The sequence below is a fragment of the Palaemon carinicauda genome, chromosome 38, assembly GCF_036898095.1.
Source record: "Palaemon carinicauda isolate YSFRI2023 chromosome 38, ASM3689809v2, whole genome shotgun sequence".
Taxonomy (NCBI): Eukaryota; Metazoa; Arthropoda; class Malacostraca; order Decapoda; family Palaemonidae; genus Palaemon; species Palaemon carinicauda.
In genome coordinates this window covers 68,954,398-68,971,759 of record NC_090762.1, presented here as the reverse complement: position 1 = coordinate 68,971,759, position 17,362 = coordinate 68,954,398, and the positions used below count along the sequence as shown (strand labels likewise).

The 17,362-nt window shown below is 45.7% G+C and overlaps 1 protein-coding gene across 1 annotated transcript in view; it reads right to left on the bottom strand.

Moving 5' to 3' along the window:
• LOC137630232 (BTB/POZ domain-containing protein 9) overlaps positions 1 to 17,362 on the bottom strand; it is a 155,385-nt gene that overhangs the window by 123,577 nt on the left and 14,446 nt on the right. The window contains exon 2 of the mRNA XM_068361690.1: positions 15,500 to 15,682. Within this exon, the coding sequence (XP_068217791.1) occupies positions 15,500 to 15,675 (176 nt within the window). The 5' untranslated portion in view covers positions 15,676 to 15,682. The remainder of the gene's footprint in view (positions 1 to 15,499; positions 15,683 to 17,362) is intronic.

The window sequence follows — 17,362 nt, the reverse complement described above, 5'->3', positions numbered from 1 at the left end:
GAGTCGGTGTTGGAGTCCCTGTACCCTTTTGGGAGCTATAGGCTTATGGATGGTACTAATTAACAACTCTGAAATGGCTCATGACAGGCCTAGCACAACTTGCTTCAAGACAGACCCATTGATCAACGGATGCCCGGCCACAACCGGATGTGGAACAAAAATAGACTTCACATATACCAAGGCAATTTCGGGGGTAGTCGACATCAAACAAATGAAAAAAAAGGGGAATTTTCCTCTCTACATTCCTCCCTGCCTGACAAGGGACTCAACCGAGTTCGGCATGGTCAGGAAAAACAAATATAAATCCCTAAGAGTAGCGAAAATTAATCCTAGCACCTTACGAGAAAAGAAGCAAGAAATATTGATGATGATGCAGGAGAGGAAAATAAATATTTTTGGATTATGTGAAACTCATTTACCAGGAGAAGGCACAAAACTCTTGCAAGACAATTATCAGTTACTTTATAAAGGAAAAAGAGAGGCTCGACATGGAGTAAGTGTTATTGTGAATGAAGAATTATCAAGAAAGATCAGCCACATGAGCTTTATAAGTAACCAGATTATTATTTTCTCTTTAAAACTAGGCATATTTAAAACTAGCCTCATCCAAGTATATTCACTGCAGCAGGGACACCAACAGGAAGAAAAAGAAGAGTTCTATAGACACCTACAAAAAAATAAAAGACTCGGTACTATATACAGAGAATATCATCATCATTGGGGATATAAATGCACATGCTGGCCACCAAGAAAGAACAGGTATAGAGAAGTTATTAGGAGCAATTACCTTTGGATACAGGAACAAAGGTGAGAGCATAATAGGTTTATGCATACAAAACAGAATGTCCATCATGAATATTTTCTATAAATACACACAGCCAAAAGTGGACATGGTACCAATGGAACTCAGCAGCAGGAACACATACAGAAAAATCTATGATTGACTTGGCAATCTCAAACAATAAAAACTTATTCAGAGACATTAAGAGCTTCCCATCTCTATCCTTTGACTCCAATCACCGTTTTCATCTAATAAAATTGAAAATAACTTAACCAAAGTCTAATCAAACAAGAGAGATCTATTCTAGAAAAACTGAGAGGAGGAATCCCAGCTAAGATATAAAAGTGCAATAACCAGAGCAAGACAAATACAACAGAAAGTAATAACTGAACTGAAAAGTGGAATAGCTTCAAAACATGACAAATTTGGAAATTATTTGTATTTTTCCTAACTAATACAAACCTGTAGCTATTAATACGGATCAACTTTTGGCAAAGCTGGAAGGTTAGCCATTAAGACTTTAAATGTGAGGAGGCAACTCTACTTGAAAACTATAGTGGGGAGGGTAGGGGTGGCTGGGAGGTACCCAACAACCTATATCTACTCACGTATCAGTGAACTACGTCACTTTTTTATTGCAGACAGCACTTATCGCGGGAACAGGTGTTGGCGGGATAATTTGTATAAATAGCTACACGTTTTTATTAGTCAGGAAAAATACAAATTATTTCCAAATTTGTCATATGTTCCTGCACTAACAAAACTTATGCTATTCATATGGATGACTCACCCTTAGGAGGGTGGTGATTCCGATCACTGGCTTGGTCATTGACCTGGGTTTTCTCTGTACAGTATTAAACTATATCAAGAGGAAAACCTTGACCCCTCACTAAAGAGATACACAAATCGAGTATTGATAGTGGCCTGAGCAGCCTGTGTGGTTGTGAGAGATAGCATACAAACGTCTAGGTAAGCATATTCCGAATTTACACAGACATTTCCCAATACTTACGTCGCGGGAAGCATTGGGATGTGTACAAGTATAAAACCTATACTAGGCTACACAAGAGAAATGGTTCTTACCTGTAGACATATTAGGCCAGCTTACAGAGGGACCCTTGGCACTGTTCCCGAAGAGATTGATTGATTGATTTAAAGTCCGGGTACCCAATACCCTCAACCATTTGTTACTTGTCCAACAAGGAGCCTGAGGTACTCTTAAACCACTTGTTATGCAGCCACCATAGGTCTGATAGAAAACGTATAGTGGCTCCTGTGGGTTATGTTTTTCAGGTAGTGGGCGGTGAAGATCGTCTGACATTTCCACATGCACGCTTGTGATACCTGCATCACAGAAAAGTTACATTTGAAGCCCAGGGACGTACTGATGTCCTTGACATTGTGAGCTCTGGGTTGTCGAGTTGGAGGAGGGCAAGGATTCAGTGCCGAGTCCATAACTTTACAAATCCAGGAAGAGATGGTATTCTTGGTGAGCTCACTCTAAATTCTACCCATACTGACAAAGAGTGCTGCCAGCCAGGGACGAGTTGCAGCAGTATGTTTAAGATATCTCAAACTTCTCACCAGATAGAGTAAAAGCTGATCAGGTAGGTAGTAGGTTGGCCAGGGTACCAGCCACCCATTAAGATACTACCGCTAGAGAGTTATGGAGTCCTTTGACTGGCCAGACAGTTCTACAGTGGATCCTTCTCCCTGGTTACGGTTCACTTTCCCTTGGCCTTTTTGCCTACACATACACTGAATAGTCTTGTATATTCTTTACATATTCTCCTCTGTCCTCATACACCTGACAACACTCAGATTACCAAACAATTCTTCTTCTCTCAAGGGGTTAACTACTGCACTGTAATTGTTCAGTGGCTACTTTCCTCTTGGTGAGGGTAGAAGAGACTCTTTAACTATGATAAGCAGCTCTTCTAGGAGAAGGACACTCCAAAATCAAACCTTTGTTCTCTAGTCTTAGGTAGTGCAATAGCCTTTGTACCATGGTCTTTCCGCTGTCTTGGGCTAGAGTTCTCTTGCTTGAGGGTACACTTTGGCACACAATTCCATCTAATTTCTCTTCCTCTTGTTTTGTTAAAGTTTTTATAGTTATATAGGAAATATTTATTCCAATGTAGTTACTGTTCTTAAAATATTTTGTTTTTTCTTGTTTCCTTACCTCACTGGGCTACTTTCCCTATTGGGGCCCATGGGCTCATGGCATCCTGCTTTTCCAACTAGGGTTGTAGTTTAGCAAAGTAATAATAATAATAATAATAATAATAATAATAATAATAAAAATAATAATAATAATAATAATAATAATAATAATATTTGGTTACAGAACGGAGACTCTTAATCTGAAAGGGACCGAATCTAGGGTCTAGTACCCCAAGATTTTGAGACTTTGCAATAAACTCAGGGACGAAGCTGAGTGTCACCTCCCCACATCCCCTTGAACAGGTAATGTCGTATGAGAGACCATGAAGTTCACTAACTCTCTTTGCGGAGGGTAAAGAGAGTAGGAACGCTGTCTTCAAAGCAAAGTTACAGTCTGCTGCATGGCGTAATGGTTTATAGGGTGGGCCCATTAAGAACAGCAAGATGCGAACCATGTCCCAAGGAGGTGGTCTTATCTTTGACTAGGGGCAAGTGATCTGATAACTCCGTATAAGGAAAGAAAGCTCCAACGAAGAGGAAAGGTCCACTTCTTTCAGTTTAAAAGCTGAGCTTATGGTTGAGCGATAGCCTTTCACCACCAAGACCGAGAGATTTTCCTCCTGAAGGTATACAAGAAATTACACTTTTGTTGGAATAGTGGCAATGAGAGGAGAGATACCCCTTTCACAACACCAAACACAGAAGACAGTGTGTCCTTAGTCTGGTTGGAAAGAGACTCATCAAACCTAAGTCTGGGACTCTCAGACCACAGGAAGGTATCATCAATGACGCACCCCCTGTTAGCAGTCTGCGCTAAGGAACACTCCTCTAAATCTCTTAAATGGCGGAATAGGCTCATGGTATTAATGAAGTGAGAGGCTTCCGAGCTCAATACAAGGGCCTCAAGAGGAGTAAATCAACAGTTAGTACTCAAGCACGTCAAGAGGGTTTCCAGGGAGTCATCAATAGTGATGAAATTCCGGTGAGAATGTTCCATCTTATCAGAGCTATTTACTTTTCCTCTAAGGTCCTTCCGTTCCCTTGAGTAATAATGGGAAGAGGAAGCACAGAAGGAATGGGAGGAATGTAGTTCGCTTCTATCATAAGACCATTCCTCTCAACTGTATATCCAAGGAAGCCGAGTAGTTGAAGTCTGTCTCTCTCGGAACTCGTTTTACGAGGCAAGAGAGAGTTCTCAGTATTCTGCCATTTTGAATGCCTATGACAAAGACCACGTCTACATAGTCTGCCGATTCGTTTCTCTATGTCAGATGGGGGAGTGATTTTTGGGAAAGGGGGGGGGAGACTTTCCGCGGACCTTATCCGCTTCCTGCACTTGTAAAGAATTAACCGAAAGAGAATAGCATTCCGAAGAGTACATATCCTGGTAATCATGATCGTCGGATAGAGTGTAAGAATGGGTCTATCAAAATGATAACTGAGTTTGTTTTAGCATAGAACACAGGGTTCTTATTTGCGTAGGGTGAAGTTTCATCTCTCTCGTTCCTTGCCGAAAGTTTATAATACTCTGGGAGAACTCTGAACCTATGTGGGAATGCTCTAGCATGCCTCCTAACATTGGGTGGGTGTATAGTTACATTATTTTTAGCAACTTTATATGGAGAAATACTCCCAATAATCAAGATGGTGGCATGTTCAGTGACGTCATAACACTTAGGGGTGACTTACTAAGAGCTGTCAGCCTGCCTAGACTGCGGTGGAGTAGCTTCACACGCAGAGAAGGCGGCTCACGTTCAAATTTATGAATCTGAATGTTCTGTTTGACTATATTCTTAAAAGAATTTCTTGAAATGGCACAAATACTGTAGTTACACTTGACTTACCAGCTTTAGTAAGCTTGGGAGGAGAGGCCTGCTTGAAGCATGAAGGTACGCCGACTCTGGTGGGGAGGGGGGGGGGGCACAAGCATAGCCGTCCAACCACAGTAGAGAGATGACAAATCTCTCGACTCAATCAAGGCACTCTTTATAGGAATTTTCTGCTGAGGACTCCTAGGTGTATGAGGAAAGCCTTTCTCATTAATACGAGTTGGAAACTTATAATCAGGGTCTTCCAATAAGGCTGCTTCAGCATGAGGGGAAATAGCTGGCTCAACTCTAAGGTCCTTTCATGTGAGGGGTGAGGGGGATCTAAACATAACAGAATGATCTGGTATAAAAGCATCAACCGGATCTAGTTCAGTAAGTAAATCTGTCATAGCCAGAGGCTCCACAATAAGAACAGGCTCAATTTCATAATGCACATTATTAACACTGGGTGATAAAATATTAATAAAATTACGGCCATAGTACTCGGTGACAAAAACCTTGGAGGGCTCCTGACACGAAGAACTAAGTGGGGAGATAACATTCGTTGCCGAACCTACCTTACATCTCTTCTTCTTGCTAACAGAAGTCGAAGGAGGGGAACACTCTCTCTTGGCCCACTTACGGCGAGAACAATATCTATCCCACTGGGTGGATGACCACTCCCTACAATACTCTTATGGAGATACCGCCAAACACTTTTTTCCTCAACACGACGGACATACCAGGTGAGGATCTACTTTTACCCGGCTCATGAGGGTACCACAATGGCGACCATTACGGCCCAGGCAGGGATGCATCACATTTGACATTGAAAGGCACACACTCTTAACTCACAAATAATGAATCGGCAAGTGACAAGGAATATCAAAGACACAAGCCCAAGCACTAAGCAGGCAATGCATTTGTCTGATCATAGTAGTGAAATTAGCCACGTCCGACTACCTCCAGGGCCAGAAGCGTTTTGAGTAAACGTTTGATACAAGGGGGACGCACCCTGGACAACGGTTGCCTAGTAACATAACACGGCGTAATCTACCAATTTCTTTTTTATTGTTTAGCCGTAGAGAACAAAATCAGAAGTAATACCATTAAATGACTTCAAAGTTTGTATTCAGGTAGGAATAAACGTCCGAGTATAAAACAATACCAAAAGCCTACTTCAGAGGTTCTGTCGATGCAGATTCGTATGACAAAATCATAGACAGCTTAAGCTTCTCATCCTCAAAGATGGTGGACCAGATAGGAAGCCACGAAGTATGGGGTTATCTGGCACAGAGATTTATCCCTCAACAAGGCCATCCATGACCTCCACACTGACAGATGTTAGAAATTAGAAAGTGAAGATATACAGACTCCATACTTTCTGATACAGCTGTGCTGACTGAAATAGGTGTAACCTTGGTCCTTGGTCTCAGACCCTGGAGTAGTGGATACTATACATGGGCTGAACATACGATGGGTTGTTCAGCCCATTATCATTATTATTATTACTAGCTAAGATGACAAATTCGTAGATAATTTGTATATTTCCTAACTATACAAACCTTAGCTATTTAATAGGGGTTATTACTTTCAGCATAGCTGAAATGACGAGCCATTAGAATTCTAACGAGGGTTTACTACCCCACCGCTAGTTAGCGGGGGTTAGGGGAGGGTAGCTTGCTAACCCCCCCCCCCCCTCACACACCTGTGCTTGAGCTCACTTTGCTTGGAGGTAAGAATTCAAGGGGGATAGGGCTGGCGGGCAAGTTTGATTAAATAGCTAAGGTTTGTATAGTTAGGAAAAATAAAAATTATCTAAGAATTTGTCATTTGTTCCGTAACTGACATACAAACCACGCTACTTAATAGGGGTGACTCACCCATTAGGAAGGGTGGAACGTCCCAGCCAGTACTGGCTTTTGACTTTGCCCGGGGGCTCATTATTCAAGTGTGTCAGCACTCAACAATAAAGTCTCTGCACCTCGCTAGAACCTTGCTACACAAGGACTGCGGCCTACGCAAGCTGTGTGTGAAGGTATAATAAAGTGTGACTCGTCCTAGGAAGTTGACCTGTAGTCCTTTAGATGGAAACTTTAGGTTAGGACTCTCCCAATACCACCTCGCCAGGGTATGGGGACGTGACAGTATTAGCTTAATACTAGGAACACAAGAAAACATGGTTTACCTGCAGTGGTTTGGGGTCAGCTGTGCAGAGAACCCAGGATGCTGCTTTCCCCAAGAGAGGGGAGGATGAAGAAAAGAATAAGGGCCAGACAAACCTTTTCATTCATGCAGACTAAAACCGGGTAACAATGCCCTCAACCTTCTGCTACTTGTCCAATAAGGAGCCTGAGGTTTTAAACCAGCTGTTGTGCAGCCACCACAGGGCCGATAGAGAACATATCGAGCCTCCTGTGGGTCACGTCTTGCAGGTAGTGGACTGTGAAGGTCGTCTCACGCTTCCACACCCCAGCCTGAAGAACCTGCGTCACTGAGAAATTCTTCTTGAAGGCCAGGGACGTATCTACGCCCCTGACATCATGTGCTCTAGGGCGACGTGACGGAGGAGGGTCTAGATTCAGGGACAGATGGAACACCCTACGAATCCATGCCGAGATGGTTTCTTAGTGACCCCCCTCTTAGTCCTCCCAGTGCTAACGAATAATGCTTGCACCTGAGGACTGACTGCAGACGTTCTTTTGAGATACAGCCTCAAGCTCCTTACTGGGCACAGTAGGAGATGGTCTGGGTCATCTGTTACAGAACGGAGACTCGAAATCTGGAAGGAGTCGAACCGAGGGTCCGCCACCCCCGGATTCTGAGTCTTAGCAATAAACTCAGGGACGAATTTGAACGTTACCTCCCCCCAATCCCTTGAATGGGCGATGTCAAACGAGAGACCATGAAGTTCACCGACTCGCTTGGCCAAAGCCAAAGCTAGTAGGAGCACTGTCTTTCAAGTTAGGTGGCGATCTGAAGCCTGGCGTAATGGTTCATAGGGAGGTCTCTTAAGAGACCTGAAAACTCGAACCACGTTCCATGGAGGAGGTCTGGGTCATCTGTTACAGAACGGAGACTCGAAATCTGGAAGGAGTCGAGCCGAAGGTCCGCCACCGCCGGATTCTGAGTCTTAGCAGTAAACTCAGGGACGAATTTGAACGTTACCTCCCCCCAATCCCTTGAATAGGCGATGTCATACGAGAGACCATGAAGTTCACCGACTCGCTTGGCCAAAGCCAAAGCTAGTAGGAACACCGTCTTCCAAGTTAGGTGGCGATCTGAAGCCTGGCGTAATGGTTCATAGGGAGGTCTCTTAAGAGACCTGAAAACTCAAACCACGTTCCATGGAGGAGGTCTCACTTCCGACTGAGGGCAGGTAAGTTCATAACTTCGTATGAGTAGGGAAAGTTCCAGCGAGGAAGAAATGTCCATTCCTATGAGCCTGAAGGCTAGACTTAAGGCTGAGCAATAGCCTTTCACCGCCGAGACTGAAAGGAGCATTTTTTCCCGCAAATACACGAGGAACTCCGCTATTGCTGGAATAGTGGCATCGAGTGGAGAGATACCCCTTCCACGACACCAACCGCAGAAGACTTTTCACTTTGCCTGGTAGACAGATGCGGATGATTTTCGCAGATGTCCAGACATCCTGATTGCAACTTGTTAAGAAAATCCTCTCTCAGCGAGGAGATCTAGATAGTCTCCAGGCGTGAAGTCGTAGCAAAGCTACGGCTTTGTGGAAGATGTTGGGATGTGGTTGTCTGAGTAGATCGTGTCAAGGAAGGAGTTCTCTCGGAAGTTCCGTTAGGAGTTGCAGAAGGTCTGGAAACCATTCCGCGTGATGCCATAGCGGAGCTATGGGGGCCATTGACAGATATTCTGGTCTTGTTGAGCACCCTCCTCAGCAAACAGAACGGGGGAAAGTCGTACACATCGATGTTGTCCCACCGTTGTTGGAAGGCATCTTGCCAGAGCGCCTTGAGATCCGGGACTGGGGAGCAGTATAGCGGGAGCTTGAAATTTAACGCTGTCGGAAACAGATCCACAGTCGGGGAACCCCACAAAGTCAGGACTTTGTTGGCTACTAGATGATCCAAAGACCACTCGGTACTCACTATCTGAGATGCTCTGCTCAGGTTGTCGGCGAGCACATTCCTCTTACCTGGAATGAAACGTGCCGATAGCAGAATCGAGTGGACTTCGGTCCATCTCAGTATCTCTACTGTAAAATGGGATAGCTGCTTCGAAAAGGTACCTCCTTGCTTGTTGATGTAAGCCACTAATGTGGTGTTGTCGCTCATCACCACCACAGAGTGACCCGCCAGGTATTGTTGGAACTGTTGAAGGGCCAAGAAAACGGCCTTCATCTCCAGAAGATTTATATGGAGGTACTTTTCTGATTCTGACCACAGGCCTGAGGTCCTGTGGTGTAAAACGTGGGCCCCCCACCCTTTCTTTGAAGCGTCCAAAAATAGCATCAAATCCGGGGGGAGGACGAGAAGATCCACTCTTCTTCGTAAGTTCTCGTCTGTCACCCACCACTGGAGGTCCGTCCATTCCGCAGGTGCCATAGGGATCATGACGTCCGGGGAATCGTAACCTCGATTCCACCGGGAGTTGAGTCGCCACTGCAGGGATCTTACCCTGAGGCGACCGTTGGGAACTAGACGAGCCAAAGATGAGAGGTGACCGAGGAGACGTAACCACGATTGGGCTGGAAGCTCTTCTCGTCTGAGGAAAGGGCTTGCGACCTTCCTCAGCCTTGCTATCCTGTCGTCTGATGGGAAAGCTTTGTGGAGATTGGTGGTTATAATCATGCCTAGGTATACCAGTCTTTGAGTGGGAAGCAGAGAGGACTTCTCGAGATTTACCATGATCCCCAGAAGTTTGTCTCGGTGTTGAAGAAGGGATGACTCCGAGTCTACTAGGATCAGCCAATCATCCAGATAACGGAGGAGACGGATGCCGATCCTGTGTGCCCACGAAGATATTACGGTGAACACTGGTGAAAACCTGTGGTGCTGTGGAGAGACCGAAACACAGCACCTTGAACTGGTACTCCTTGTTGTCTAGGCTGAATCTTAAGTACTTCCTCGAAGACGGATGGACTGGGATCTGGAAGTACACGTCCTTCAGATCCAGTGTACACATGAAGTCTTGCGGTCTCACTGAGAGTCTGACCGTGTCTACGGTCTCCATGCTGAACGGAGTTTGTTTGACAAACTTGTTCAGGGCCGAGAGGTCGATGACTGGTCTTCAGCCTACAGACGCCTTCTTTACAAGAAAGAGTCGACTGAAGAAGCCTGGGAACCCGTCGAGGACCTCTTGGAGAGCGCCCTTCTTCAACATGGTCTGGACTTCTGCTCGAAGGGCCTGCCCCCTTGCTGATCCCATGGCAAGGGAGCTCAATGACACTGGATTAGTCGTCAGGGGAGGTAGAAATGTTGTGAATGGGATGCGATATCCCTGACTGATTACGAAAATCGTCCAGGAATCGGCCCCGAGTTGCTGCCACCTGTCTGCGCAACTTTGTAGGCATCCCCCTACTGGTGGACATGCAGGGGGACTGCTAGGGACCTTCTGATGGAACCTCTCAGCCACCGCATCCCGACGTTTCAGGATAGTGTTCGCCCACAAGTTCGAGACTTGGTGGGCCAGAAACTCGATTGTGCGAGTGCCTGAGAGTAGGAAGGTCTCCAAAGCTTTCCTGGTACGTTCTTTGGAGAAATCCTCCGAACGTATCAGGATACCTAAATTCCCTAACCAGATGTCAAGCCACGAAGTGGCCTGCATAGCACACTTCGCAACCTTCTCCTGATTAAGAATCACAGTCGCCGAGAATGAGACCTGCCGGTTGGAGTCTCTCTCAAGAGGGACTCCCCTGGTAAGCTCTTCCTAAGAATGGTGAAGGGGAAGAGCTAAACAAAGCTCCTCTAAGATCTCGAAGTATCTCCTCTGCTGAACGCGAAGAAGTGGGAGAAGCTTGTTGTCGGCACTGGATCGGCTGGAGGAGGCTAGCTCAGAGAGCTGGACCGCGATCTTGTCCCTGGTACTCTTAACCCCCTGAGACCAGGGCAGAGCTGCACTGGCCTTAGAGGGTCTTTGAGTCCCAAATACTCAGTCCAAGACCGTGTCTTTGCCCTCTCGAGGGGGAATCTCTGGGTCAGCAAACCCATTGAGAGTCCTCATAAGGGTCAGAACTTGCCAAAACGCATGTTCTGACTCCTGTAGCTCTCCTCCGGATGGACTCGCAGTGAAGTCTCCTGTCCCCAAAGGCTCTTATTGGGGAGAATCGCGGACATTCTCCGAGTGACTGGCTAAGTCTTGTCAAGGATTTCAGTACTGTTTTAGAGTCCTTTGACTCCCTCCTGGGAGGGATGCAGGACTCCAACAACGACGGAGGTAGGCTCTTCTCCGCCCCTACCCGAGAACTTTCCAGCGTGATGTGGGGGTTTCCCCCATTGGTGCGATGGGGGAACGTCTCACCTCACGTGACTCCCCCGAGGACGGGAAGTCCTCGTCCGACAGGGAGGGAGAAAAAGTCTGGGGGGGAGGGGGCCTGCCTCGAAGGCTTACTAGGAGACAGCTTAGTCCTCGGAGAAGTCACCGCATCCGAAACTCCTCTTTTTCTCTTCAGGGGGGTAGACGCAGCCAAGGATTTGTGGCCCAATTCAGAGAAAACCGGCTTGAAGGCCTGCGTAACCGCTCTGACTAGTGCCCCAAACTAAGGCTGCTGGCTGACAGCTGCACTGTCAGACACTCCCTCTGGAGGGATAGGGATCGACCGATCACTGGGAGGAATTTCCATAGGGGGGTTCGCCTGAAAAGAAAATGAAAAAGAAATGTCACTGGACCTTTCTGGAACCTTTCCCCCCACCGGCGGGCACGCTGTTCTGCGCTTGAGGGGGGGGGATGTGGCGATGGCAACCTTGCCGTGCGTTGTCCTGCAGCCTCACGCACAGGAGGGTATTCACGATCGCACGGGGGAGCAAGCTGGCGCTCGCGCGATGGGGAATACCAGGGGTCGCGTGCAGGGGACTGCTGATGCGCGCGCGGATGAGCGATGGCACGTAGAAGCGTGCGCAGGAGACACAGGAGTGCGCGCAAAAGGCTGATTGTGCGCTCGCGCGCGAGGGTGAATGTTCGCGCGCGCAGGATCAGGATTGCACGCCCCAGAAAATGTCGTAGAGCGCGCAGGATCAGGATGAAGGGCTCGAGGGCGTGCGGGCGAGAAGTCGCGCACCCCAGGAAATGTCGTAGGGCGCACGCGCGCAGGAGAGATATCCCTTGCGCGCGGGCGCGCAGTCGGAACCTGTGTTCGTTAGCACGTCTCTTGTGGGCGCACGTCAGGCTGGCGGTGTGTAGCTGCTGTAGGGGATGGGCGTGGGCGCGCATCCTCGTGGGCGCGCGCAGGTGAATGCGCGCTGGCGAGCGCTGACGAGTAGAAGTCTTAGACTTCCCTACCACACCCAATCCAAAAATCATGGGCGCACAGGAGATCGTTGGCGCGTTGGAGAGCGCTGGTGCGCAGGAGAGCGCTGGCAAGTTGGCGAGTGTTGACGCGTAGGAAAGCGTTGGCACGCAGTAGGTTGAAGGTGCGCAGTAGCGCACTGGTGAGCAGGTGAGCGTTGGCTCGCAGGTGAGCACTGGCGCGCTATCTCAGGAACAGCAGTCAGTGAGCACCTGTGCGCTATCTCAGGAACAGCAGTCAGTGAGCACCTGTGCGCTATCTCCGCAACCTCAGCAGGTGAGCGCCTGTGCGCTATCTCAGTGAGGTTAGGTGATCGTTGGCGCGCATGCTTAGCATGGTGCGTAAGGGACGTGTGCGTGTGATGGCACGTACGCCCTTGTTGCCCCGAAGGGACCGGTACCTGACAACGAAAGACAGGTTTAGTTGGCGCATAAAGCGCATCAGCTGCCAGGAACGGCGACAGCAGGTCAGCAGGTCTGTCGGGTGGAAGGTCGACGTGTCCTTTGAAAGGACGACCTTCCACCGAAGGGGATCGCGAACGATCCGCAGAGAGGTCCAGGGTCGTAGCCGGAACAGTCAGTGATCGATGACGAGGCTCCTCTGCGGCGGACTGCAACGACGATGATGAACCGAAGAGGCGCCTCCTCACCGTCTTATAAGGTTAAGGAAGGCCTCTCCGGTGAAGAGGAAGGCGTGCCTTGCGACGTATACGCCCTCTAGGGGCCGTTGGATCAGCAAGCTGACCTTCAGCAGTCCTCCGAAGAGGAGTCTCTGTGAGTGAACTCCCCCGAGGGGGAGAATCACCGTCAGGAGAGACTGTTGGACTTAGTTTCTCCCTCGTAGGTTGAGCAGGAACGGGAGAAACTAAGCCTTCAGCTACTGCGGGATGAGAAGAGGCAGAGGTAATAGGAGATACCGCATTGGATACCTCTGACACCACAACGTCGACAATAGACAGAGGATCAACCTCTGCCAAAGTCGGTGATTATTTGACAGCGGCACCCAATCGGATGATGTCAATAAGTGCTTCCCTGGAGGGCGAACCCTCGAGCCCCAAGGAAGACCAAAGCTGGAATAAATTTGTTACATTTAAACTTAAATTTAAATCCTCCCCCGGGGGAAGAGGTGGAGCTGCCTCGCAAGGGAAGGCAACTCCATCTCTCAAAGCCTGAGATCGGGAAACAGAACCACGGTCTACTCTACCACTCGACGGTCTCTCGAAAGAGACCGATCGAGTGGGAGATTCGGAGGAGGTTTGGGCAACGGAAGAAGAGTACTTGGGATTTTCTCCTTTCAAAGAAAACTTCGAAAGAGAAATATCCCGCCTGGACTTCTTCTTACGTCGCCGAGAAAACCTCTCCCACTGGGAGGTAGACCACTCCCTACGCTCACCGCACTTATTACCACTATCACACGGTTGGCCTCTACAGTAAGGGCAAAGGGTGTGAGGGTCCCTCTTGACCGCCGACATGAATGTTCCACAAGGGCGGTCGGGTAATCCAGAACAGGTGCGCATATTCGCAGAGACAAACTTCACACTCAAAACTGTAGGAGAAAGCAAAAAGACATTAATGGCTGTCAGAGAGGCAAGGGTGAGAGCAGACACGTCTGACTACCACCCGAGCCGAGAGCAAAGTGAGCTCAAGCACAGGTGTGTGAGGGGGGGTAGCAAGCTACCCTCCCCTACTCCCCGCTAACTAGCGGTGGGGTAGTAAACTCTTGTTAAAATTCCAATGGCTCGTCATTTCAGCTACGCCGAAAGTAATAACACCTATTAAATAGCGTGGTTTGTATGTCAGTTACAGAACAACTGCAACACTTGTTGGAGAAGCAGTATGCTATGGGTCCAAGGGCTCCAACAGGTTAAAATAGCCCAGTGAGGAAAGGAAATAAAGAGATAAATAAAAAATATGCAAAATAATGAACATAATAATTAAAATAAAATATTTCAAGAACCGTAACAACACTAAAACAGATATTTCATGTGTAAACTATAAAAAGACTTATGTCAGCCTGTTCAACATAAGAATATTTACCGCAAGTTTCAACTTTTGAAGTTCTACCAATTTAACCACCCTATAAGGAAGATCATTCCACAATTTTGTCACGGGTGGAATAAAACTTCTAGAATATTGTGTAGTATTGAGCCTTATGATGGAGAGGGCCTGACTATTAGAATTAACTGCATATCTAGTATTACGAAGAGGATGGAACTATCCAGGAAGATCTGTATGTAAAGGATAGTCAGAATTATGAAAAATATTATGCAACATACATGACTAACTAATTGAACGACGGTGCCAGAGATTAATATCTAGATCAGGAATAAGAAATTTAATAGACTGCAAGTTCCTGTCCAACAAATTAAGATGAGAATGAGCACCTGAAGACCACGTAGAGCTAGTAGCAAGGCTGTCCCTGAAAAGTCCTGAAGGATATTCAAAGCCTTCGAAATCAGACTCGTTGGAGGGAACACAAATCGATGACTAACTGTTCCAGTCCAGATTCAAGGCATCTCTTGCCATCGCCCGAGAATCCACATATGGAGTTACGTGTAGTAGAAGCTAGTGGTTGCCTTTCATTACAAACAGGTCTACATGGAGATCCAGAACCAACTCCAGGATCTTTTGGAAAGAGCTCTGATCTAAGGTCCATTCTGTGTCTAGAGCTGGCAGTCTGGATAAAACTTATGCTACTACACATATCTGCAAAGCCTGAAATCCCCTTAACATGGGTGGAAGAGTCGAGATACTCTGAGCAATGCGCCAACCTCCAATGAATCACCTTGCCTTAATATATCATGTTTTTCTAGGGTTTCAAAACAGTTCAGTGTTGTAAAGATGTTACAGGCTCCATAGCTGTTCAATGATTCTCAGAAATCAAATGTTCCTACACTGCCAGATATGTTAGGTATATTATTCTAAGTGTGAAATTAATATACTATACCAATTATTCAACGGTGAATGCGTACTTTGAAAAAGAATGTGAAATAAGCCAGATACTAAGGATGTAATGACACAAGTATGCACAGGAAATAAAGGACTGCAATTATGGAGCTACTGATAAGACATATGTTATTGTTAATTGCAAATCAAAGTAAAATCTGATCAGGATAAAAATTTTGTTCTTCCTATTGACCATTTATGCAAGCCTCTTATGATTATCAAAATACAGTAATACAGTCCTAGAGAGACAATGGCTTATAATTTCCTAAAGCCATCTCCTTGGATGCATCAACAATGAAATTGAAAAGACACACATGAAATCACTTACCTAGCCTTTAATATAAGTTTATGTGCAGCGATGTGAATTTCTTCACGACCAACAACAAATATAATGTCAGCAGAGTCTTTGTCTTCCAACAGATGTTGTAGGTCCTCTAACAGACGTGACACCCCAACCAACGATTTGTCAGAGAAGTGAATTCCTCCTCCAACCCTCGTACCCATACTGAGACTGAAAGATAAATTTTTTTTATCTTATATTGCTACCGAATTGAATAAAAGCAAACATTATAGAACAAGAATTACTCCCTGCCTATTGTAAACTAAAATATCATAAGTTAATGATCCTTAGTTTTATCAATGATACAAAACTCTTTATCATCAACAGAATATCCTGTCTTTTGTGAAGCAATAAATGAAACATCAGCCTGAAATAACATTGATGTACGGTACCTGCAAAGCCTACTACAAACTATTCAAAATCCTAAATGTAATTCTCTAAACTAGTCCTTCAAATATGTCAACATGTATACAAAATGTAACCCAGGGACTCTTCCTTTAGAGGATTTTTGTTCCTCAAGAAATACATTTCCTTCATCTAAATACATACAGTACTGTATTATTTTTTGAAGAATTTGCTACCTTCCCCTGTAAAAATTTATTTTTCTAATCTTTCTTAATATAAATAAAGTTATCAGAAATATAAAACTAACTCGCTTTATCTCTCCTGTCTAAAGGAAATCAAAGCTTCTCAAAAATAAATATAAGCCCCTTACTTTAGTTTTTGTTTCTCAGTAATTTAACATTCTAGTCCTAAAACTTTCTCAATACTTTCTGTTGTATGGAGCTCCTAAATTCTTGGCTACTTTTGACCAGCAATGCATTTGATCTGGATCATATTCTTTCAAAATTTCATGACTTCACTCAAGCACTAAGCCATTTTTTTTTTTACATATTTTTATTCCGACATTTGCTTTTTTCTGTAAAACATCTCAACTTTTAAAAGTGATTCATATTTTTCATAACTATACAAACATTTGTTCTTTAATATGGATATGATTTCAGCATATCTAGAAATAGCTGTTAAAACATTTAATAAGGAGAACTTTGTTAATTTAATGCAACCACAAACAGCAGTGTTGTCGCTTGCCAACACTACAGAATGTAAAATCAAACTCCGTTGGGAAGCTTGCAGAAGGTTTATATGCAGGTGTGTTTTTTCAGTGAACCATATCACCAAAATGGACTGGTTCCTCAGGAGCGAGTCCCATCCCTTCTTGGATATGTAAGTGAACAATATTTCTGGAGGAGATGATGCTTTCATTGGTCAGCTACCAGGCTAGATAATTCCATGGTACAAGATCAAGCAGTGAGAACATACTGTCCTCGCGCTCGAGTCTATTCACCAGGGTCCCAACCCTCACTATGGTCACTGTTGGATTTATGGGTAGAAGAGAAGGGTTAGTTATTCATTGGCTTGAGATCATGAGTAGCAGGACCTAGCTCAATCGACGTGTAGAGATTCTGTTGATCAGAGATCCGAGAAGACCTATCCAAAGCCCCTCCTCAGCAAGCTCCAACCATGGGGGGCTTGGGCACTAATCATATGTAAATATGATCATTCTCTAAGGCTTTGTCATTGTTCCTTGCATCTGCAATTCTTAAGAAACCTTTACACTCAAGGGCAGACTTCAAATCTTAAGGGGCAATGAAGTGCCAATCAATGACAGCATCCCTCCCTCAACAGAAGCCATGCTGGCCTCCTAGAGGTCAATGTTTTCACAAAAATAGAGCAAGGACCTTCAAAAACCTACACTCCGTCCAGAGATTCTCCATTTTTGATGGCCAGAATTAGGAACCTTTGGCTTATGATATCCCAGGACTTTTCCCTCCACAAGAGGATGGATTTCAA